This window comes from Hoplias malabaricus, chromosome 11, assembly GCF_029633855.1.
Source record: "Hoplias malabaricus isolate fHopMal1 chromosome 11, fHopMal1.hap1, whole genome shotgun sequence".
NCBI classification, from domain to species: Eukaryota; Metazoa; Chordata; class Actinopteri; order Characiformes; family Erythrinidae; genus Hoplias; species Hoplias malabaricus.
Genome location: NC_089810.1, coordinates 41,623,553 through 41,640,288, shown reverse-complemented (window position 1 = coordinate 41,640,288; position 16,736 = coordinate 41,623,553). Strand labels below are relative to the sequence as shown.

Sequence of the window (16,736 nt, the reverse complement as noted above, 5' to 3'; positions counted from 1 at the left end):
ACTGTCCTCAGGTGTGAGTGCGTGAGTGACTGGGTGAGTGTGTAAAACTGTCCACTGGTGTGAGTGTGTGAGTGACTGGGTGAGTGTGTAAGTGAGTGTGTAAAATTGTCCACTGGTGTGAGTGTTTGAGTGACTGGGTGAGTGTGTGAGTGACTGGGTGAGTGTGTAAAACTGTCCACTGGTGTGAGTGTGTGAGTGACTGGGTGAGTGTGTGAGTGAGTGTGTAAAATTGTCCACTGGTGTGAGTGTGTGAGTGACTGGGTGAGTGTGTGAGTGAGTGTGTAAAATTGTCCACTGGTGTGAGTGTGTGAGTGAGTGTGTGAAACTGTCCACAGGTGTGAGTGTGTGAGTGACTGTGTGAATGACTGGGTGAGTGTGTGAAACTGTAAGTGACTGGGTGAGTGTGTGAGTGACTGGGTGAGGGTATCAGTGACAGGGTGAGTGTGCGAGTGACTGGGTGAGTGTGTGAAACTGCCCACAGGTGTGAGTGTGTGAGTGACTGGGTGAGTGTGTGAAACTGTCTACAGGTGTGAGTGTGTGAGTGACTGTGTGAATGACTGGGTGAGTGTGTGAAACTGTCCTCAGGTGTGAGTGACTGGGTGAGTGTGTAAAACTGTAAGTGACTGGGTGAGGGTATGAGTGACAGGGTGAGTGTGTGAATGACTGGGTGAGTGTGTGAAACTGTCCTCAGGTGTGAGTGCGTGAGTGACTGGGTGAGTGTGTAAAACTGTCCACTGGTGTGAGTGTGTGAGTGACTGGGTGAGTGTGTGAGTGAGTGTGTAAAATTGTCCACTGGTGTGAGTGTTTGAGTGACTGGGTGAGTGTGTGAGTGACTGGGTGAGTGTGTAAAACTGTCCACTGGTGTGAGTGTGTGAGTGACTGGGTGAGTGTGTGAGTGAGTGTGTAAAATTGTCCACTGGTGTGAGTGACTGGGTGAGTGTGTGAGTGAGTGTGTAAAATTGTCCACTGGTGTGAGTGTGTGAGTGAGTGTGTGAAACTGTCCACAGGTGTGAGTGTGTGAGTGACTGTGTGAATGACTGGGTGAGTGTGTGAAACTGTCCTCAGGTGTGAGTGACTGGGTGAGTGTGTAAAACCCTAAGTGACTGGGTGAGGGTATGAGTGACAGGGTGAGTGTGTGAATGACTTGGTGAGTGTGTGAAACTGTCCTCAGGTGTGAGTGCGTGAGTGACTGGGTGAGTGTGTAAAACTGTCCACTGGTGTGAGTGTGTGAGTGACTGGGTGTGTGTGTGAGTGAGTGTGTAAAATTGTCCACTGGTGTGAGTGTTTGAGTGACTGGGTGAGTGTGTGAGTGACTGGGTGAGTGTGTAAAACTATCCACTGGTGTGAGTGTGTGAGTGACTGGGTGAGTGTGTGAGTGAGTGTGTAAAATTGTCCACTGGTGTGAGTGTGTGAGTGACTGGGTGAGTGTGTGAGTGAGTGTGTAAAATTGTCCACTGGTGTGAGTGTGTGAGTGAGTGTGTGAAACTGTCCACAGGTGTGAGTGTGTGAGTGACTGTGTGAATGACTGGGTGAGTGTGTGAAACTGTAAGTGACTGGGTGAGGGTATCAGTGACAGGGTGAGTGTGCGAGTGACTGGGTGAGTGTGTGAAACTGCCCACAGGTGTGAGTGTGTGAGTGACTGGGTGAGTGTGTGAAACTGTCTACAGGTGTGAGTGTGTGAGTGACTGTGTGAATGACTGGGTGAGTGTGTGAAACTGTCCTCAGGTGTGAGTGACTGGGTGAGTGTGTAAAACTGTAAGTGACTGGGTGAGGGTATGAGTGACAGGGTGAGTGTGTGAAAGGGTGAGTGTGTGAAACTGTCCTCAGGTGTGAGTGTGTGAGTGACTGGGTGAGTGTGTAAAACTGTAAGTGACTGGGTGAGGGTATGAGTGACAGGGTGAGTGTGTGAGTGACTGGGTGAGTGTGTGAAACTGCCCACTGGTGTGAGTGTGTGAGTGAAACCCACCCCAGAGATATATTCATTTGTATTTGCCTGAAAGTGTTGAGCTGTTTTCTTGGTTTGAAGCATTCATGTTTATCTTTTGTTAAATGCTGGATGTTTATGACTACAATGTACTTACAGAATAATGAGTTTTAAATGAATATGTATATTAATTATACATATATTTGCATATTTCCTGCTTTGAACATCATAGCTTTTGTCTGAGACTTTTTCCCTATGTTTGATTAGGCTTTTGCACTGATGTGATGTAGTTACATACTCAGACTGGGTGAGTGTGTGAGTGAGTGTGTAAAATTGTCCACTGGTGTGAGTGTGTGAGTGAGTGTGTGAAACTGTCCACAGGTGTGAGTGTGTGAGTGACTGTGTGAATGACTGGGTGAGTGTGTGAAACTGTAAGTGACTGGGTGAGTGTGTGAGTGACTGGGTGAGGGTATCAGTGACAGGGTGAGTGTGCGAGTGACTGGGTGAGTGTGTGAAACTGCCCACAGGTGTGAGTGTGTGAGTGACTGGGTGAGTGTGTGAAACTGTCTACAGGTGTGAGTGTGTGAGTGACTGTGTGAATGACTGGGTGAGTGTGTGAAACTGTCCTCAGGTGTGAGTGACTGGGTGAGTGTGTAAAACTGTAAGTGACTGGGTGAGGGTATGAGTGACAGGGTGAGTGTGTGAATGACTGGGTGAGTGTGTGAAACTGTCCTCAGGTGTGAGTGCGTGAGTGACTGGGTGAGTGTGTAAAACTGTCCACTGGTGTGAGTGTGTGAGTGACTGGGTGAGTGTGTGAGTGAGTGTGTAAAATTGTCCACTGGTGTGAGTGTTTGAGTGACTGGGTGAGTGTGTGAGTGACTGGGTGAGTGTGTAAAACTGTCCACTGGTGTGAGTGTGTGAGTGACTGGGTGAGTGTGTGAGTGAGTGTGTAAAATTGTCCACTGGTGTGAGTGACTGGGTGAGTGTGTGAGTGAGTGTGTAAAATTGTCCACTGGTGTGAGTGTGTGAGTGAGTGTGTGAAACTGTCCACAGGTGTGAGTGTGTGAGTGACTGTGTGAATGACTGGGTGAGTGTGTGAAACTGTCCTCAGGTGTGAGTGACTGGGTGAGTGTGTAAAACCCTAAGTGACTGGGTGAGGGTATGAGTGACAGGGTGAGTGTGTGAATGACTTGGTGAGTGTGTGAAACTGTCCTCAGGTGTGAGTGCGTGAGTGACTGGGTGAGTGTGTAAAACTGTCCACTGGTGTGAGTGTGTGAGTGACTGGGTGTGTGTGTGAGTGAGTGTGTAAAATTGTCCACTGGTGTGAGTGTTTGAGTGACTGGGTGAGTGTGTGAGTGACTGGGTGAGTGTGTAAAACTATCCACTGGTGTGAGTGTGTGAGTGACTGGGTGAGTGTGTGAGTGAGTGTGTAAAATTGTCCACTGGTGTGAGTGTGTGAGTGACTGGGTGAGTGTGTGAGTGAGTGTGTAAAATTGTCCACTGGTGTGAGTGTGTGAGTGAGTGTGTGAAACTGTCCACAGGTGTGAGTGTGTGAGTGACTGTGTGAATGACTGGGTGAGTGTGTGAAACTGTAAGTGACTGGGTGAGGGTATCAGTGACAGGGTGAGTGTGCGAGTGACTGGGTGAGTGTGTGAAACTGCCCACAGGTGTGAGTGTGTGAGTGACTGGGTGAGTGTGTGAAACTGTCTACAGGTGTGAGTGTGTGAGTGACTGTGTGAATGACTGGGTGAGTGTGTGAAACTGTCCTCAGGTGTGAGTGACTGGGTGAGTGTGTAAAACTGTAAGTGACTGGGTGAGGGTATGAGTGACAGGGTGAGTGTGTGAAAGGGTGAGTGTGTGAAACTGTCCTCAGGTGTGAGTGTGTGAGTGACTGGGTGAGTGTGTAAAACTGTAAGTGACTGGGTGAGGGTATGAGTGACAGGGTGAGTGTGTGAGTGACTGGGTGAGTGTGTGAAACTGCCCACTGGTGTGAGTGTGTGAGTGAAACCCACCCCAGAGATATATTCATTTGTATTTGCCTGAAAGTGTTGAGCTGTTTTCTTGGTTTGAAGCATTCATGTTTATCTTTTGTTAAATGCTGGATGTTTATGACTACAATGTACTTACAGAATAATGAGTTTTAAATGAATATGTATATTAATTATACATATATTTGCATATTTCCTGCTTTGAACATCATAGCTTTTGTCTGAGACTTTTTCCCTATGTTTGATTAGGCTTTTGCACTGATGTGATGTAGTTACATAGTAGACATACTGTTATCTTGTTATGACAGAGTGAAATTAATTAAAAAGCAATTCAAGTTCTGTATCTACAAGTGCACACTTACAACTTCAACATTTTTCATGTTCTCAGCTTGAGCTGGTCAGTGGACCACTAATTCCTTCTAGATTTGTGGCTAGCTTTCCGTGATTATGCACAAGCAGGTGTTTGATGAATAAGTGATGGGGAGCGGCGACGGTGGGCTAGCGGACCGTCCTCCACAGGCCACTGGACCATCCTTCAGGCCACATGGGGTCCAGGTAGCGCTGTTAATATTGATAAGTGACAGCTGGGTGCAGCCTCGGAAGCAACGGCACACTGGAAATTGAAAAGTTGAAGGTCAGGACACAAACAAACACCAACACACTCCCTCGGTGGCAGTGAAATGGGTCTTCGGATGCATGTAGGCCACTTTTTTTCTGGAACGTGCTCAAGCGAGATTATTTCCAAGTGAAATTAACAGCGCATTTAGGAACGTGAAATGAGGTCAGTGCATATTTATATGGGAAACCATGCAGGAACATGCATTTACAAGCGTACTGGAGTGTTCAATTATAACTTCCACCGCCAGCCGATGTGGGCTGTTTAATGTACAGCGCAGGGAAGAGTAACACACTTTTGCTTTGGTTGTTTTGAAGCATTAGTGCGTCTCCACTGGGAAATGCTGCATGTTAATAACTACAGCGTAGTACGTAGACACAGATTCTGAGACGTGTAGATGACTACGGATGTGCAAATCAATGCAAACCTGGCATGTTTCCTGACTGTGCATGGCCGCTTTTGTTGTTACAGTTCTGCTACACATTTGAGTGCTCTCTTACTTCGTAGGAGTAATGGCAGAGTTATTTTAGAGTTATGATAGAGAATTAAATTAACGTTTAACTTGCATTGTGTGTCAACACATCTGACTTCTGACAGCTGCTACTTTACGCTAAACAAGATTAGCATCATCAAATGTAATGTTCTGTATCCAAACACAAATTAGCTAGTGACAAAGTTTAACTTCCCAAGTTTTCCCAAGAGCAAATACTATTTATTTACCACACGTTTTGCTTAGTTCTGCCAATAACTGCAGCCTGCCCTCTGTGTGACTGCTTCTGACAGGGCTAAGGCAAGGCAGGATCGATGGGTAATCCCAGGTGAATGACAGCTTTTCTTTCTTGCCTGCCTTCTTCAGGAGTGGGTCCAGGTTTTAGACAAGGGCCCTGGGGACGAGGAGAGACAGACAGACATGCGTAGAGAGAGAGCCAGACAGACAGACACTCGCTGAAACATAGCAAACTGGGGCTGTGGGGCCTTGTCCTAGTTTAGCTTGCATCTTGCAGCTTGTGTAGCCAACTCCTCAGAGCATTCAGTATTAGGCACAGCTTCGGTTTATTTATTCAGCTGAATGGAAGACGCTTACACTGCAGTGGGGAGTTGCTGAGGGAGTCATAGTGGTGTCCTGGGACTGATACATCACAATGCTATCAGTGTTTGTGGTTAGCATCCTTTACCTGGTTGGGATTAAATGCTACATGTCCTCGTACCGGTGGAGAGTTTAAAGCTGAGGATATTTTTAATGTTAAATATTCAAAGGCTCTAAGTTAATTACCACTTGGGGCCCTCTAACGACCCCCTGTCAGTGTTCAGGAATGAAGTTCAGTGTTTCACAGGCCACAGGAAAATCAGGATCAGTTTTATAAACAGCAGCGCTAAAGTCTGAGTCCACAGACAAGCCCATGGAAAGCTAACAACAGTGCTAATATACAAGTTCAGGCAGCAGCTAACAGCAATGCTAACGTCCATGGCCATGGATAGGTCCAGGGGGAGCAGGAGGGCAGTGATGTTGTAGTTTGGGACTGTGTGGGCATTGACTGGGGGAAAAGGCAGTTGCAGTGAAAGTGTGCATCTCTGACGTGGGGCAGGGTAGAAGAGCATCAGTCAGAGTCTGTATTGTTCCCCGGCGTGAAGGTGCAGAGAAGCAGCGATGAGTGTCGTCAAGCTACCCCCCACAAAGCAAAATCAGCCTCCATTGGGGATATGCACTGGCAGTGGTCTACACACATTACTCTGTTCCGTTTTGGCCCCTTTAAACGATCGCTAGACCTTCGTTCGATGGTAAACTAATTGACCACTTGGTCCAGCCCAATAGTGTCATTTGCAACAAATGTAATTAAAGGATTTTTCGATTGGCGCAGAGCTACTGGAATTTCTATTCTTCTCCTTCTTCTGAGACAAACCTCTGCTCATTACATTGCTTTACAGCTCAGCTCTGTCAGTTCTGATGCATTTCACTGCCTTATTTCCTTTCAGTACCATCCCAACACATGGGATTTGAATGGACCCCTGCATTTCTGCTTCCCATAAAGCACCCGCAGCTGATTCTGACCCGGGGTTAAGGAAATTAGCATCTAAATATGAAATTTAGTGGAGGAAGCAAATGAGGCATTGCATGGTTAGCCAAAAGGTGAGAGTGAGTCCCAGTGTAGATGGAGATGGAGATTTAGATATGAGTATAAGCTCACAGGTATCCCAGGCTAATAACAGTTATCAGGGATCCCATTCTTTTATTATTAATAGTTTTATTTATATATTATTTTTTTTTGCTCTGATAACACTGCTTATATTACTGCAATTCTGCACTTATCCACATCCTCTGTCCACTCTGCAATCACCAGTGAGTATTTCACAATCTTGCCGAGTTCACACTCTGACCCTCTTTGGGTGAAATTGCATTGGGAATGAAGGGTGCTGAATGGAAAGACATATGCAGAAATGTGATTTCCCAGGAGTATCTCTGAATCTCAGTTGTACTCGTGTAGGATTGATGGAGGAGTTGTTGTGGGTCAAATGAGGGCTATGTCCCTTCACTACAGATGTGTTGAGTTAGCAGTTCTTTAAGTTTTGTGCCACATTATCCAAAGTGGTTCAAATAATCCTAATAGACTCCACATCTGATCAGCTGCATAGTCTCTGCTCTACTTGACTTGACCTTCCCACTTTTGCATCGGGTAAATCTGGTACCTGTTACCTGGAACCAAGCTCTTTTTTAGTCTCAACACACTGCTGGTGTAAACCTTGCAGAGCGCTGATTGACCAGAGAGAGTCGTCACTCTACGCCACGCAACGCAGACGACCAGCACCAACTCTCCATCCGTAAAATCTCCAGCTGCAGCAGAGATCATGTTTGTTTTTATCCGACTCATGACGGAAGCTCGTAAAATTACGCCGTGGTCTTTTGAAGAGGTTCAAACGCTCCTTGGATCGGTGGCCGATGAAAGAATTCAGCTGGACGCTGCAACAAGGAAGGAACAAACTCTACTGATCTGTCTGAACTGATGACGGAGCTGTGTTCAGTCCCAAACAACAACAACACGCCAATACACCATGAGTAAACACCGCTTAACGTTACCACCACCGTTGTTGTGGTTCCCAAAGCCCACCGTTCCTCTGAATGGACCTCAGGACTTCACTACCCTGCAAAAGTTAATACTTGATTATGTAGCAGGTCATAAACTCAGCAAGGCCTCTACACTGTTGACTGGAACTTTCACAGTTCTGATGAGGCTTGATAAACCTGATGAAACCATGCTGCTGTTTTTGCGTATTTCCATCTTCCACAGGCTGACCACATTCTGCACCATCCTCATCTATCCCCTCCCCATCTTTCAAACACCAGCCTCCCTCCTGGGGAACAGCTGGCCGCTAAGACCCAGCGCATGGTGGAGATTGAGCATTAAGAGAAAGGATGAGTTGCCGCATATCGCCGCCTCCCGAGAAGCTGGCCGATTGTTGCGAAGCGCCATCTGCTCCGGGCTTTGAACTTCCGATCAAAAAGCTGTCAGCACACCGCTGCCGACGTCTTGTTGTCTTTTCCTTTTTTCCCCCCATCACTCCTCCGTTGTTTGTCGAGGCTGTCATCATGGAGGCTGCTCTTCAAACCCCTGTGCGCTCTCTCTCCTTCTCTATCTCTCTCCCTCTCTCTTTCTCTCTCTCTTTCTCCAGATGAGGCTGAGGAATTAGCACCGCTGCATATTGATGGCCTGTCATGAGGGGCTCCAACCAGAGAGCAAACTCATGCATTTATGCATCAAAGTGACAAACAGACTTCTTTATTAAGCCACTGTCTGTCAACCAGAGCTTGGGTTGAGGGGGCCACGTCGTGCCACTGCCAAGGAGCCGGCAGAGAATCTCGCTGTGGGTCTCTGATGGCCTGCACTACCACTCTGGTGGTCCTCTGGGGCCAGCCATCCATCAGATGGGGTGAAAAGTCTTCTGTCTCATTTCTCAAAGCACAGTTCAGGCTGAATTCAGTTTTATTAGAGATGAGATATTAATTTGTGAGGGACCTGAACAGGATGAGAGAGCTTTATGGTCTAAACAATGACGCATTGATGTTAATAGTAAAGATGTTAGGTTCACATACCTACATAATTTCACACTGCAATGCAGACGACCAGCACCAACTCTCCATCTGTAAAATCTCCAGCTGCAGCAGAGATCACGTTTGTTTTTATCCGACTCACGACGGAAGCTCGTAAAATGACGCCGTGGTCTTTTGAAGAGGTTCAAACGCTCCTTGGATCGGTGGCCGACGAAAGAATCCAGCGAGAGCTGGACGCTGCAACAAGGAAGGAACAAACTCTACTGATCTGTCTGGACTGATGACGGAGCTGTGTTCAGTCCCAAACAACAACAACACGCCAATACACCATGAGTAAACACCGCTTAACGTTACCGCTGAGAGAAGGGGATTTGAAACGACACCTGATTTATTTTGTGGGGGAGCTGTGGGAGTGGAAAACCAACCGGGGACCAATCAGAAAGTAGAGTCCAGTAGAGTAGGGACCATGCAGTGTAAAAGCACCATTACTAACAAACAGAGCACAGTGCTCAGTGTTCCATGTGTTGGGAGTATTTTGATGGAGAAATAAACCATCACACAGTCATTATGCCCCACAAAATCCCCTGTTCTTATCATGCACCTCTATGGATTTCTGAGGCCCCAATCATGACTCAATCTTGCTCTTGGTGTAGGTCAAAGCCATGTCTACTACCAGATTTAGAGTCAGCCCTTTCATTTTCAGGAGAGAATCTCTTTTCAGAAAGTCTAGGACTCTGTAGTAGCAGGACTATGATTACTGAGGGGACTGGCGTCACCATTAAAGAGTTCCCTCGTCTCATCACTGATACAATAGACAGTAATAAGAAGAGCTGCCCTGAGAGCTTTGGCGATGATCACTTTTACCACCGTCCAAGCACTCCGCAATGTCAGGCGCCAAATGAGCTTGGAGGCTAGATGACTGTGGGAGCAGAAGGAAGGACTTCCATCCACACGGCCATCTCGCGGTCTGCCTTGGTGCCCACCTCATGGTACGGCCAATTAGCCGGCGCTAACTCTACACAGTTTCCCCGCTTGGAAACCAGGCAGATCGCAGCGTGGATGAAGCTGGCTGCCAGTGGAGTAAGGAGTCTCTTGGGTTTAGGTATGGCACTCAGTCCCGTGCTGGCAGGTAGAGACCTGAAGCAGGTGTGTGTGTGTGAGTGTGTGAGTGTGTGAGTGTGTGAGTGTGTGTGTGTGTGTGTGTGTGTGTGTGTAAGCCATGGTTCCTTGCACAAGCAGAAGCTGATGAGCTTCCGAATGGCACCTGGAACACCTTCCTACTGGGAATGCAGCAGCTGAGCCCAACCCAATCCAGCTGTGTTCCTTCAGGGTACATATACTACATAGAGTACACACACACACACACACAGACACACAAGCAGCAGAGCCCTCAGGATACACAGCTGAACCCCAGCAGCCGATGCCAGTCCTCATGCCACTCCTGATGCCTGCTGCTCTGTTCACCAAAGCTGGAAAAGAGAGGAGCCAGCGGAGGCTTTATTACCGTAATTGGACGCAGAGCACATGGAGGCAACAGCGTGTCCAGAAACATGGGAGGCACCTGAGCGCTCTCTCTCTCTCTCTCTCTCTCTCTCTCTCTCTCTCTCTCTCTCTCTCTCTCTCTGTTTAAACAGACAGCACTGAATAATCAAAGCACATCAGTAACATAATAATCACATTAGTGTCTCTGCCTCAAAGTCTCAGGGTCCTGAAATCTTGGGTTCAATCTCAACCTCAGGTCACTCTCAGTGAGGAGTGTGTTGTGTTCTCACTGTGTCTGTGTGGGTTTCTGTGTGAAACTTTCCACAGTGGCGTGTGTGTTTGTGTGAGTGCGTGAGACTGTCCATAGGGCCCTGGTTAGCGTGGAGTAAATACAGAGAAAGTCATTCATTCATTGTATGTAGCCCCTCAAGGTGGCGGTGGGTCTGGAGCCTATCCAGAATCACTGGGCACAAGGCAGAAACACACCCTGGAGGGGTCACCAGTCCTTCACAGCGCGACACACACTCACACATTTACTCACACACTAACACTTACTGACACTTGTGAGTCTCCAATCCACCTACCAACGTGTGTTTTTGGAGCGTGGGAGGAAACCAGAGCACTTGGAGGAAACCCACGCAGACACAGGGAGAACACACCACACTCCTCACAGACAGTCACCCGGAGGAAACCCACGCAGAAACAGAGAGAACACAACACACTCCTCACAGACAGTCACCCGGAGGAAACCCACACAGACACAGAGAGAACACACCAAACTCCTCACAGACAGTCACCCAGAGGAAACCCACACAGACACAGAGAGAACACACCACACTCCTCACAGACAGTCACCCGGAGGAAACCCACGCAGACACAGAGAGAACACACCACACTCCTCACAGACAGTCACCCGGAGGAAACCCACACAGACACAGGGAGAACACACCACACTCCTCACAGATAGTCACCCGGAGGAAACCCACGCAGACACAGGGAGAACACACCACACTCCTCACAGACAGTCACCCGGAGGAAACCCACACAGACACAGAGAGAACACACCACACTCCTCACAGATAGTCACCCGGACCGGGCCTCGAACCCACAACCTCCAGGACCCTGGAGCTGTGACAGAGACACCACCTGCTGCTCCACCGTGTCGCACTGATGCAATCTGAACAGAATATAATAGAAAATAAATATTCTATTATAATTACAGTGTCATACTATGTCATTCCATTAGCAATACACTGTATAAATTATGGCGATAGTGTAAATAATAAATGATGCAGGAGTGTGTAACCCACTATAATTTAGGTGATTGTATATTTCTACTCTATCTCTCTCTCTCTCTCTCTCTCTCTCTCTCTCGGGTGAATTCTGAAGTGCTGATGTGTGCTGCTTGCCTCACACACTCTCCGTACTCAAGTATCTGTAACGGCATACCGATCAGGTTCCTTTACTTTTCATTTTCTCCCAGTCATCGAGCCACAGCAGCTGAACCACAGGGTTCACACTGTAGCACGTACTGCACGCATCTTCAAGGTTGAGGAAGAGGGTGAGCTCATGCTTAAGTTTTCACGCATCGCTTTATTTTCTCCAGTGCTTTGGCGACACAGTGAAAACCTTGGAGAGGATGTGTGTCATGGAGTCATCCCCAGAACAAAACAAACCACATCTCTCCTGAGTTTTCATCACACAGGGGTCAGTCTCAAGCCAACGGACGGTTTTTGAGCTGGAGTTGCTGTTACCCACAGTCTCTCAGAGCTCTGAACCGAGTAAGAAGATGTCTGACATGACGAATGTAGCTGTTGTTATTTTAAACTGTTGGAAAGTTGATTAATTTCATATTATTACATCCCGATTCTGTTGTACTTTGTTCTAGGTCTCTGTGAACTCTTTCAGAGTTGTTTGTCTCTTCTCTGACTGTGTATCATCGGTTTATAACCTTGATGCTTGTGGGGGGACGATTGTTTATGGAACAATTGAGGGTGATAACAGTTTCTATAATGTGTTTGCTCCCACTGACAGTTGGAGAGAGTGACCAAGTCTCAACCAAGAAACATCTCTGTAAACTTTTCCATCTCTACTTTAAAATAAAACATCTTTACTCTCTTCACACGCGCGTGACTCTGTCTAATTCATCCTCGACATCCTCAACCGACACCTCAATCCAAAACAACTCTCTTATATAAAGGTTATTTTAGTGGCTGCTTCTTGTACCCAAACATTTATGATTTCAATTAATCCTCATTTGTGTACACAGTAGCGATTCATCATGCGCTTGTCTCCATTTGCACTGCATTTTGTACACGACTTTGAAGTCCTCAACTCAGTCCGCAGAGTAAATAATTGAGCGAAGTGTCTGTCGATAAGCACTCTTAATCCACTTGTTTTTCCGCTGTTCGTAATGTATTTGGCAAAGTTATTAATGTTTCCAGCGCTGTCACAGTGTGATTCTTGAAACTGGGCATTGAGGACTGGTGTGTTTAAGTTTAGCTGAACTCATCTCAGCGCTTCATCGTTCCAGTTGATCTTTAAGGACTGCAGTGGTTTTCTCCATCATCTTTTCAGAGCATTGCAGTGACTCTCTGCTCTTCGTGAGACCACAGTGGTTTCATAGCCATTGTAATGATTGTAGTGTTGTCAATGCACAATAAATTCACCAGGGTTAAATCAACACTTTTAGTGTTAACTTAAACCAGAGAGTGTTAAATTATTACACTAACAGTAGTGTTGATGTAACACTGGTGAATTTACTGTGAGAGCATCACCGTGGACTCGTGAGATTTGGGCTTCTCTCTCCTGAAGGCTGCACTGGAGTTCCAGAAGTGGTTTTCCGAGGATATCAGTAGTTGGTACCACTTTAAAATAAGACTACATCTATATCAGTTAATAAATGTTTTTTTTTTTTTTTTTTTTTTTTTTTTTTTTAAATCTATTTATTACATGGTTATATGAATTAGGATGTTAACTCTTTAAAGGTCATTAATAATAAGTTTTAACACAGGAAAATGTCAAAATAATGAATATGCTCTGACACGAAAAGTGTCTAAAAAGATATTCCATTGGTGGTTAATTGATTAAACTTGGTGTTTAAAGGGTTAAAAATTAACAAATACATGCTGGAGCTGACGGGGTTAATGTCGACTAATGGAGCAGGCACAGTGAGGTCAGTATTCGGTGAGATCTGAGGTTTAACTGTAGATGGATGTGGGTTCACTATTTGGCAAATAACAGGTCACTGTTATCCTTGGGGTCTGTGTGTTATAACTGTTTGTTAATGACTTTTAATGTGCTTACAATCTAATAATGTATTATTTATAAACAGATTGTAAAGCATTGATAAACCATTATAGGTGTAGTCTTCTTCTGAAGTGGTACACAGTGGTCACTAAGTGAAGTGTGCTAAGGACTGCAGTGGTTTTCGTCTGTCGTTTCAAGGTAACGCCGTCTGTGGACTGCAGTGGTGTTTGGGTTAATAGCATGTTCCTAGTCAATTTCTTTTGAGAAATGTAAGGATATTCTTGGTCAAATCCTGCTTTTCCATGTCAGGATTGATGTGGTGCTCTTGAAGAATGTCTCCCTGATTTTGAAGTGGTTTTCTAGGTGAGTTCTAGTAAAGATTATAGAGGCAGTCTTCTCAGGATCATAGTGGTGTTTCATTATAACTGTTTTGAGGTGAAGTCTTCTGAGGATTGAAAGTGAATTCCCTGAGCACTGAGAGTGTTATTCTAATTGAACTCTTCTGTGGATTACAGTGGTATTCAGTGGATTATGGGAATTTTAGTAGTGACTATTGAAATTCACTGTGATATTCTAGATTTCTAAGATTTCAGTGGAACTGAGTTTCTGAAAATGCTCTTTTTTTTCAGCCAGGGTTCAGAAAAGTGAGGATTATTGATATTTTATGGCTGAAGAATGCTGTTCTTCTCCTTGCAGACTTGCCCCTTGTTAACCTCTCAGTGGAACCTCAGCCAGTTTTGGAGGGAAACCCAGTGAAGTTTCATTGCTCTGCTAAAGCCAATCCTCCAGTCACACAGTACAGGTAAGAGTCCTTCTGTTGTTTCAAACAAAAGCCCAGTTAAAAACACTTCATTAGCCCAGTTCAGGGGGATGTCTGTAACAAAAATTTACATGCATTTGGTCAGCAATGAAAAACCAGGTGGTGTCTGAGTTTCTGTTTCCAGAATTGTATCGAGTTATCACAGGGTTGTTATATGAATATAAAAGTAATGCTTTATACCTGCAACTGCAGTTTTAAACATTATTTTAATCAGTATACATTGTCTATCATTTAGCGTTCCAGAGAACTTTTAACACATGCACCAAGTAACTGCTTCAATAACTACTATTATTACTACTATTAGTACTATTACTATTACTACTATTACTATTACTATTACTACTACAATTAGTGCTACTACTATCACTACTACAATTAGTACTACAACTATTAATACTACTATTGGTGCTACTACCATTACTGTTGCTATTAGTACTACCATTATTACTACTACTCTTAATACTACTACTATTAGTATTACTATTAGTACTACTACTATCACTACTACAATTAGTACTACTGCTATTACTACTACAATAACTACTACTATTATTACTACTACTATTACTAATATTCCTACTATTCCTACTACTACTATAATAATAATAATAATAATAATAATAATAATAATAATAATAATAGTAATAATAGTAAAATAAGTAATACATTTTATTTATAACACATTTTACATTTGAACCAAATCTCAAGGTGCTACAAAGTAAAAACATTGCCAAAATAAATTCAACAAATAAATTAAGATTCATAAGTACTTGTACTGTCAGTCGTCTTTGGTGCCATTCCATAAGTGAGAAAGCAGTAGTGCACCAGGGAAGGAACAGAACTGGAGGCCTGATCAGTATTGTTTCATTGCTCAAACCATTTTTGTCTGAGAGTTTCTATGAAAACATGTGCTCAGAGGCTAAATACGGTGCGCAGCAGTGCCCACTTCTGTTTTACCAACGTGAGGTGAGACCTGCCTTTTAAAGAGCAGAGATTTGCATCTGGAGTTAAAATGATCAGACAACCATTGAGTTCAGTCAAAAACAGTAAGTAACTCAGCTTGTGATGTTCTGAGACGACATTGGCGCCAACACAGACGCTGCTGATTTGGACAGAAATAAAACTACAGAGGACCCCCTGTAAAAGTGAGAATTACAGCAGGACCTCAGGGGAAACTTATCCTGTTCAGATAGAGCTTTTGGAAGAAAAAGCAATGTATTTTTTCAAGGATCTCATCTTCTGACAATAAATCTTATCTCTACATTGAGGTAAGGCTAATGTACCATCAGCTCCATCATCATTAAAAGTTCTCCATCTGTCAAAACATGAGGAAAATCCGGAGTTATGAAAGCATGCATATCCGCCGCAAAAGTGAGACTTGAGAGATGTGTTTTGGAGTTAGAAATGTAACTGGCTTCGTGCTGCCTCTGAGCCGAGTCCAGCAGCAGACGGCCTTGTGGCCGCACTGATCCCGTCCGTGGGGGATAGCCATTCCTCTCCAAACAGATGGGAGTAAGGGCGAAAATAAAAGTTATTTATTTCCGCGAAACCTTGCCGCAGCCTTGGGAAAATGGAGTGTCGGGGCGGTTTGTCAGAACACGCGTCTCTGTGTGGATTTTAAAAACCAACCGAAGGGTGAATGGAGTAAAATCAATAGTGCAGGCAGTGGCTCGACAATGAATCTGGGGAAGCACTGGGGAAAAGCGATGACTGCACGACTTGCTCAGGAGCGAACAAATGGAGGGGATTCCATCTAATGGATATGGCTGTTTTAACCCCTACAAGTCAGAGGTATCCCAGTCAATAAAAGCAGATGTATTCCAGCTGTTTTCTAAATAAACTCTTTGGAGGAATGCAGTGGTTTTCTAAGTGAATACTTTACAAATTCTAGGAGAAGACTGAAGACGTCTGACGTTCAAGAAATTAAATGGGTTTTCCTCTCACGATTTAAGCTGCCGTCTACATTACCGCCGTAGCGTTGCGGTTGTAATTTATACATTTATTAGGTTCTCTTATTGTGTTCATCCATTTTAGCATCTTCTTCCACCACAGTCCTGTTTAGAAGCAGGTGACTGGGCCACACTTACGAGCAATTTGTGGCTTGGGCCCCCGCTGAGCTGAGTGCTATGGTTTATCTGCTCCGACTGATAGATTCCCCATCATTAGCAGCGACAGCGCTTCACTATTTCTCTCCCAGTGAGATCGGCAGGGTTCCTCACCCCCAGGCTACAGAGAGAGGGAGGGAGAGAGAGAGCGATGGAGAGACAGAGAGATATGGAAAGAGCAATGAGAAAGAAAGATGCTGAGGCTCCAGGGGAGATGGATAAGGATTGAAAGAAAGGGAAAGCTGGTGAGATGTACAGAGAAAAAAAGACTGGGAGAGAGATATAGAAAGAGAGAGAGAGAGAAGTGGTGGAGTGTCCATGGCTATATTTAGGACTAGTGTTTCTGCTAGAGGAAGACTGTAACAGTGAGAACAAAAAAATACAGGTCTGCAACTGAAAAATATCATAATAATCAAAGTAATAAACATCAATAATAATATACGAAGAGGAAGAAGAAAAGTCTTTATTTAGTGGCACATTTCGTACATAAACACAGCTCAATGTGCT

General features: G+C 44.9%; 1 protein-coding gene across 1 annotated transcript in view; it reads left to right on the top strand.

Moving 5' to 3' along the window:
- kirrel3b (kirre like nephrin family adhesion molecule 3b) overlaps positions 1 to 16,736 on the top strand; it is a 264,286-nt gene that overhangs the window by 205,666 nt on the left and 41,884 nt on the right. The window contains exon 6 of the mRNA XM_066685260.1: positions 14,001 to 14,106. Within this exon, the coding sequence (XP_066541357.1) occupies positions 14,001 to 14,106 (106 nt within the window). The remainder of the gene's footprint in view (positions 1 to 14,000; positions 14,107 to 16,736) is intronic.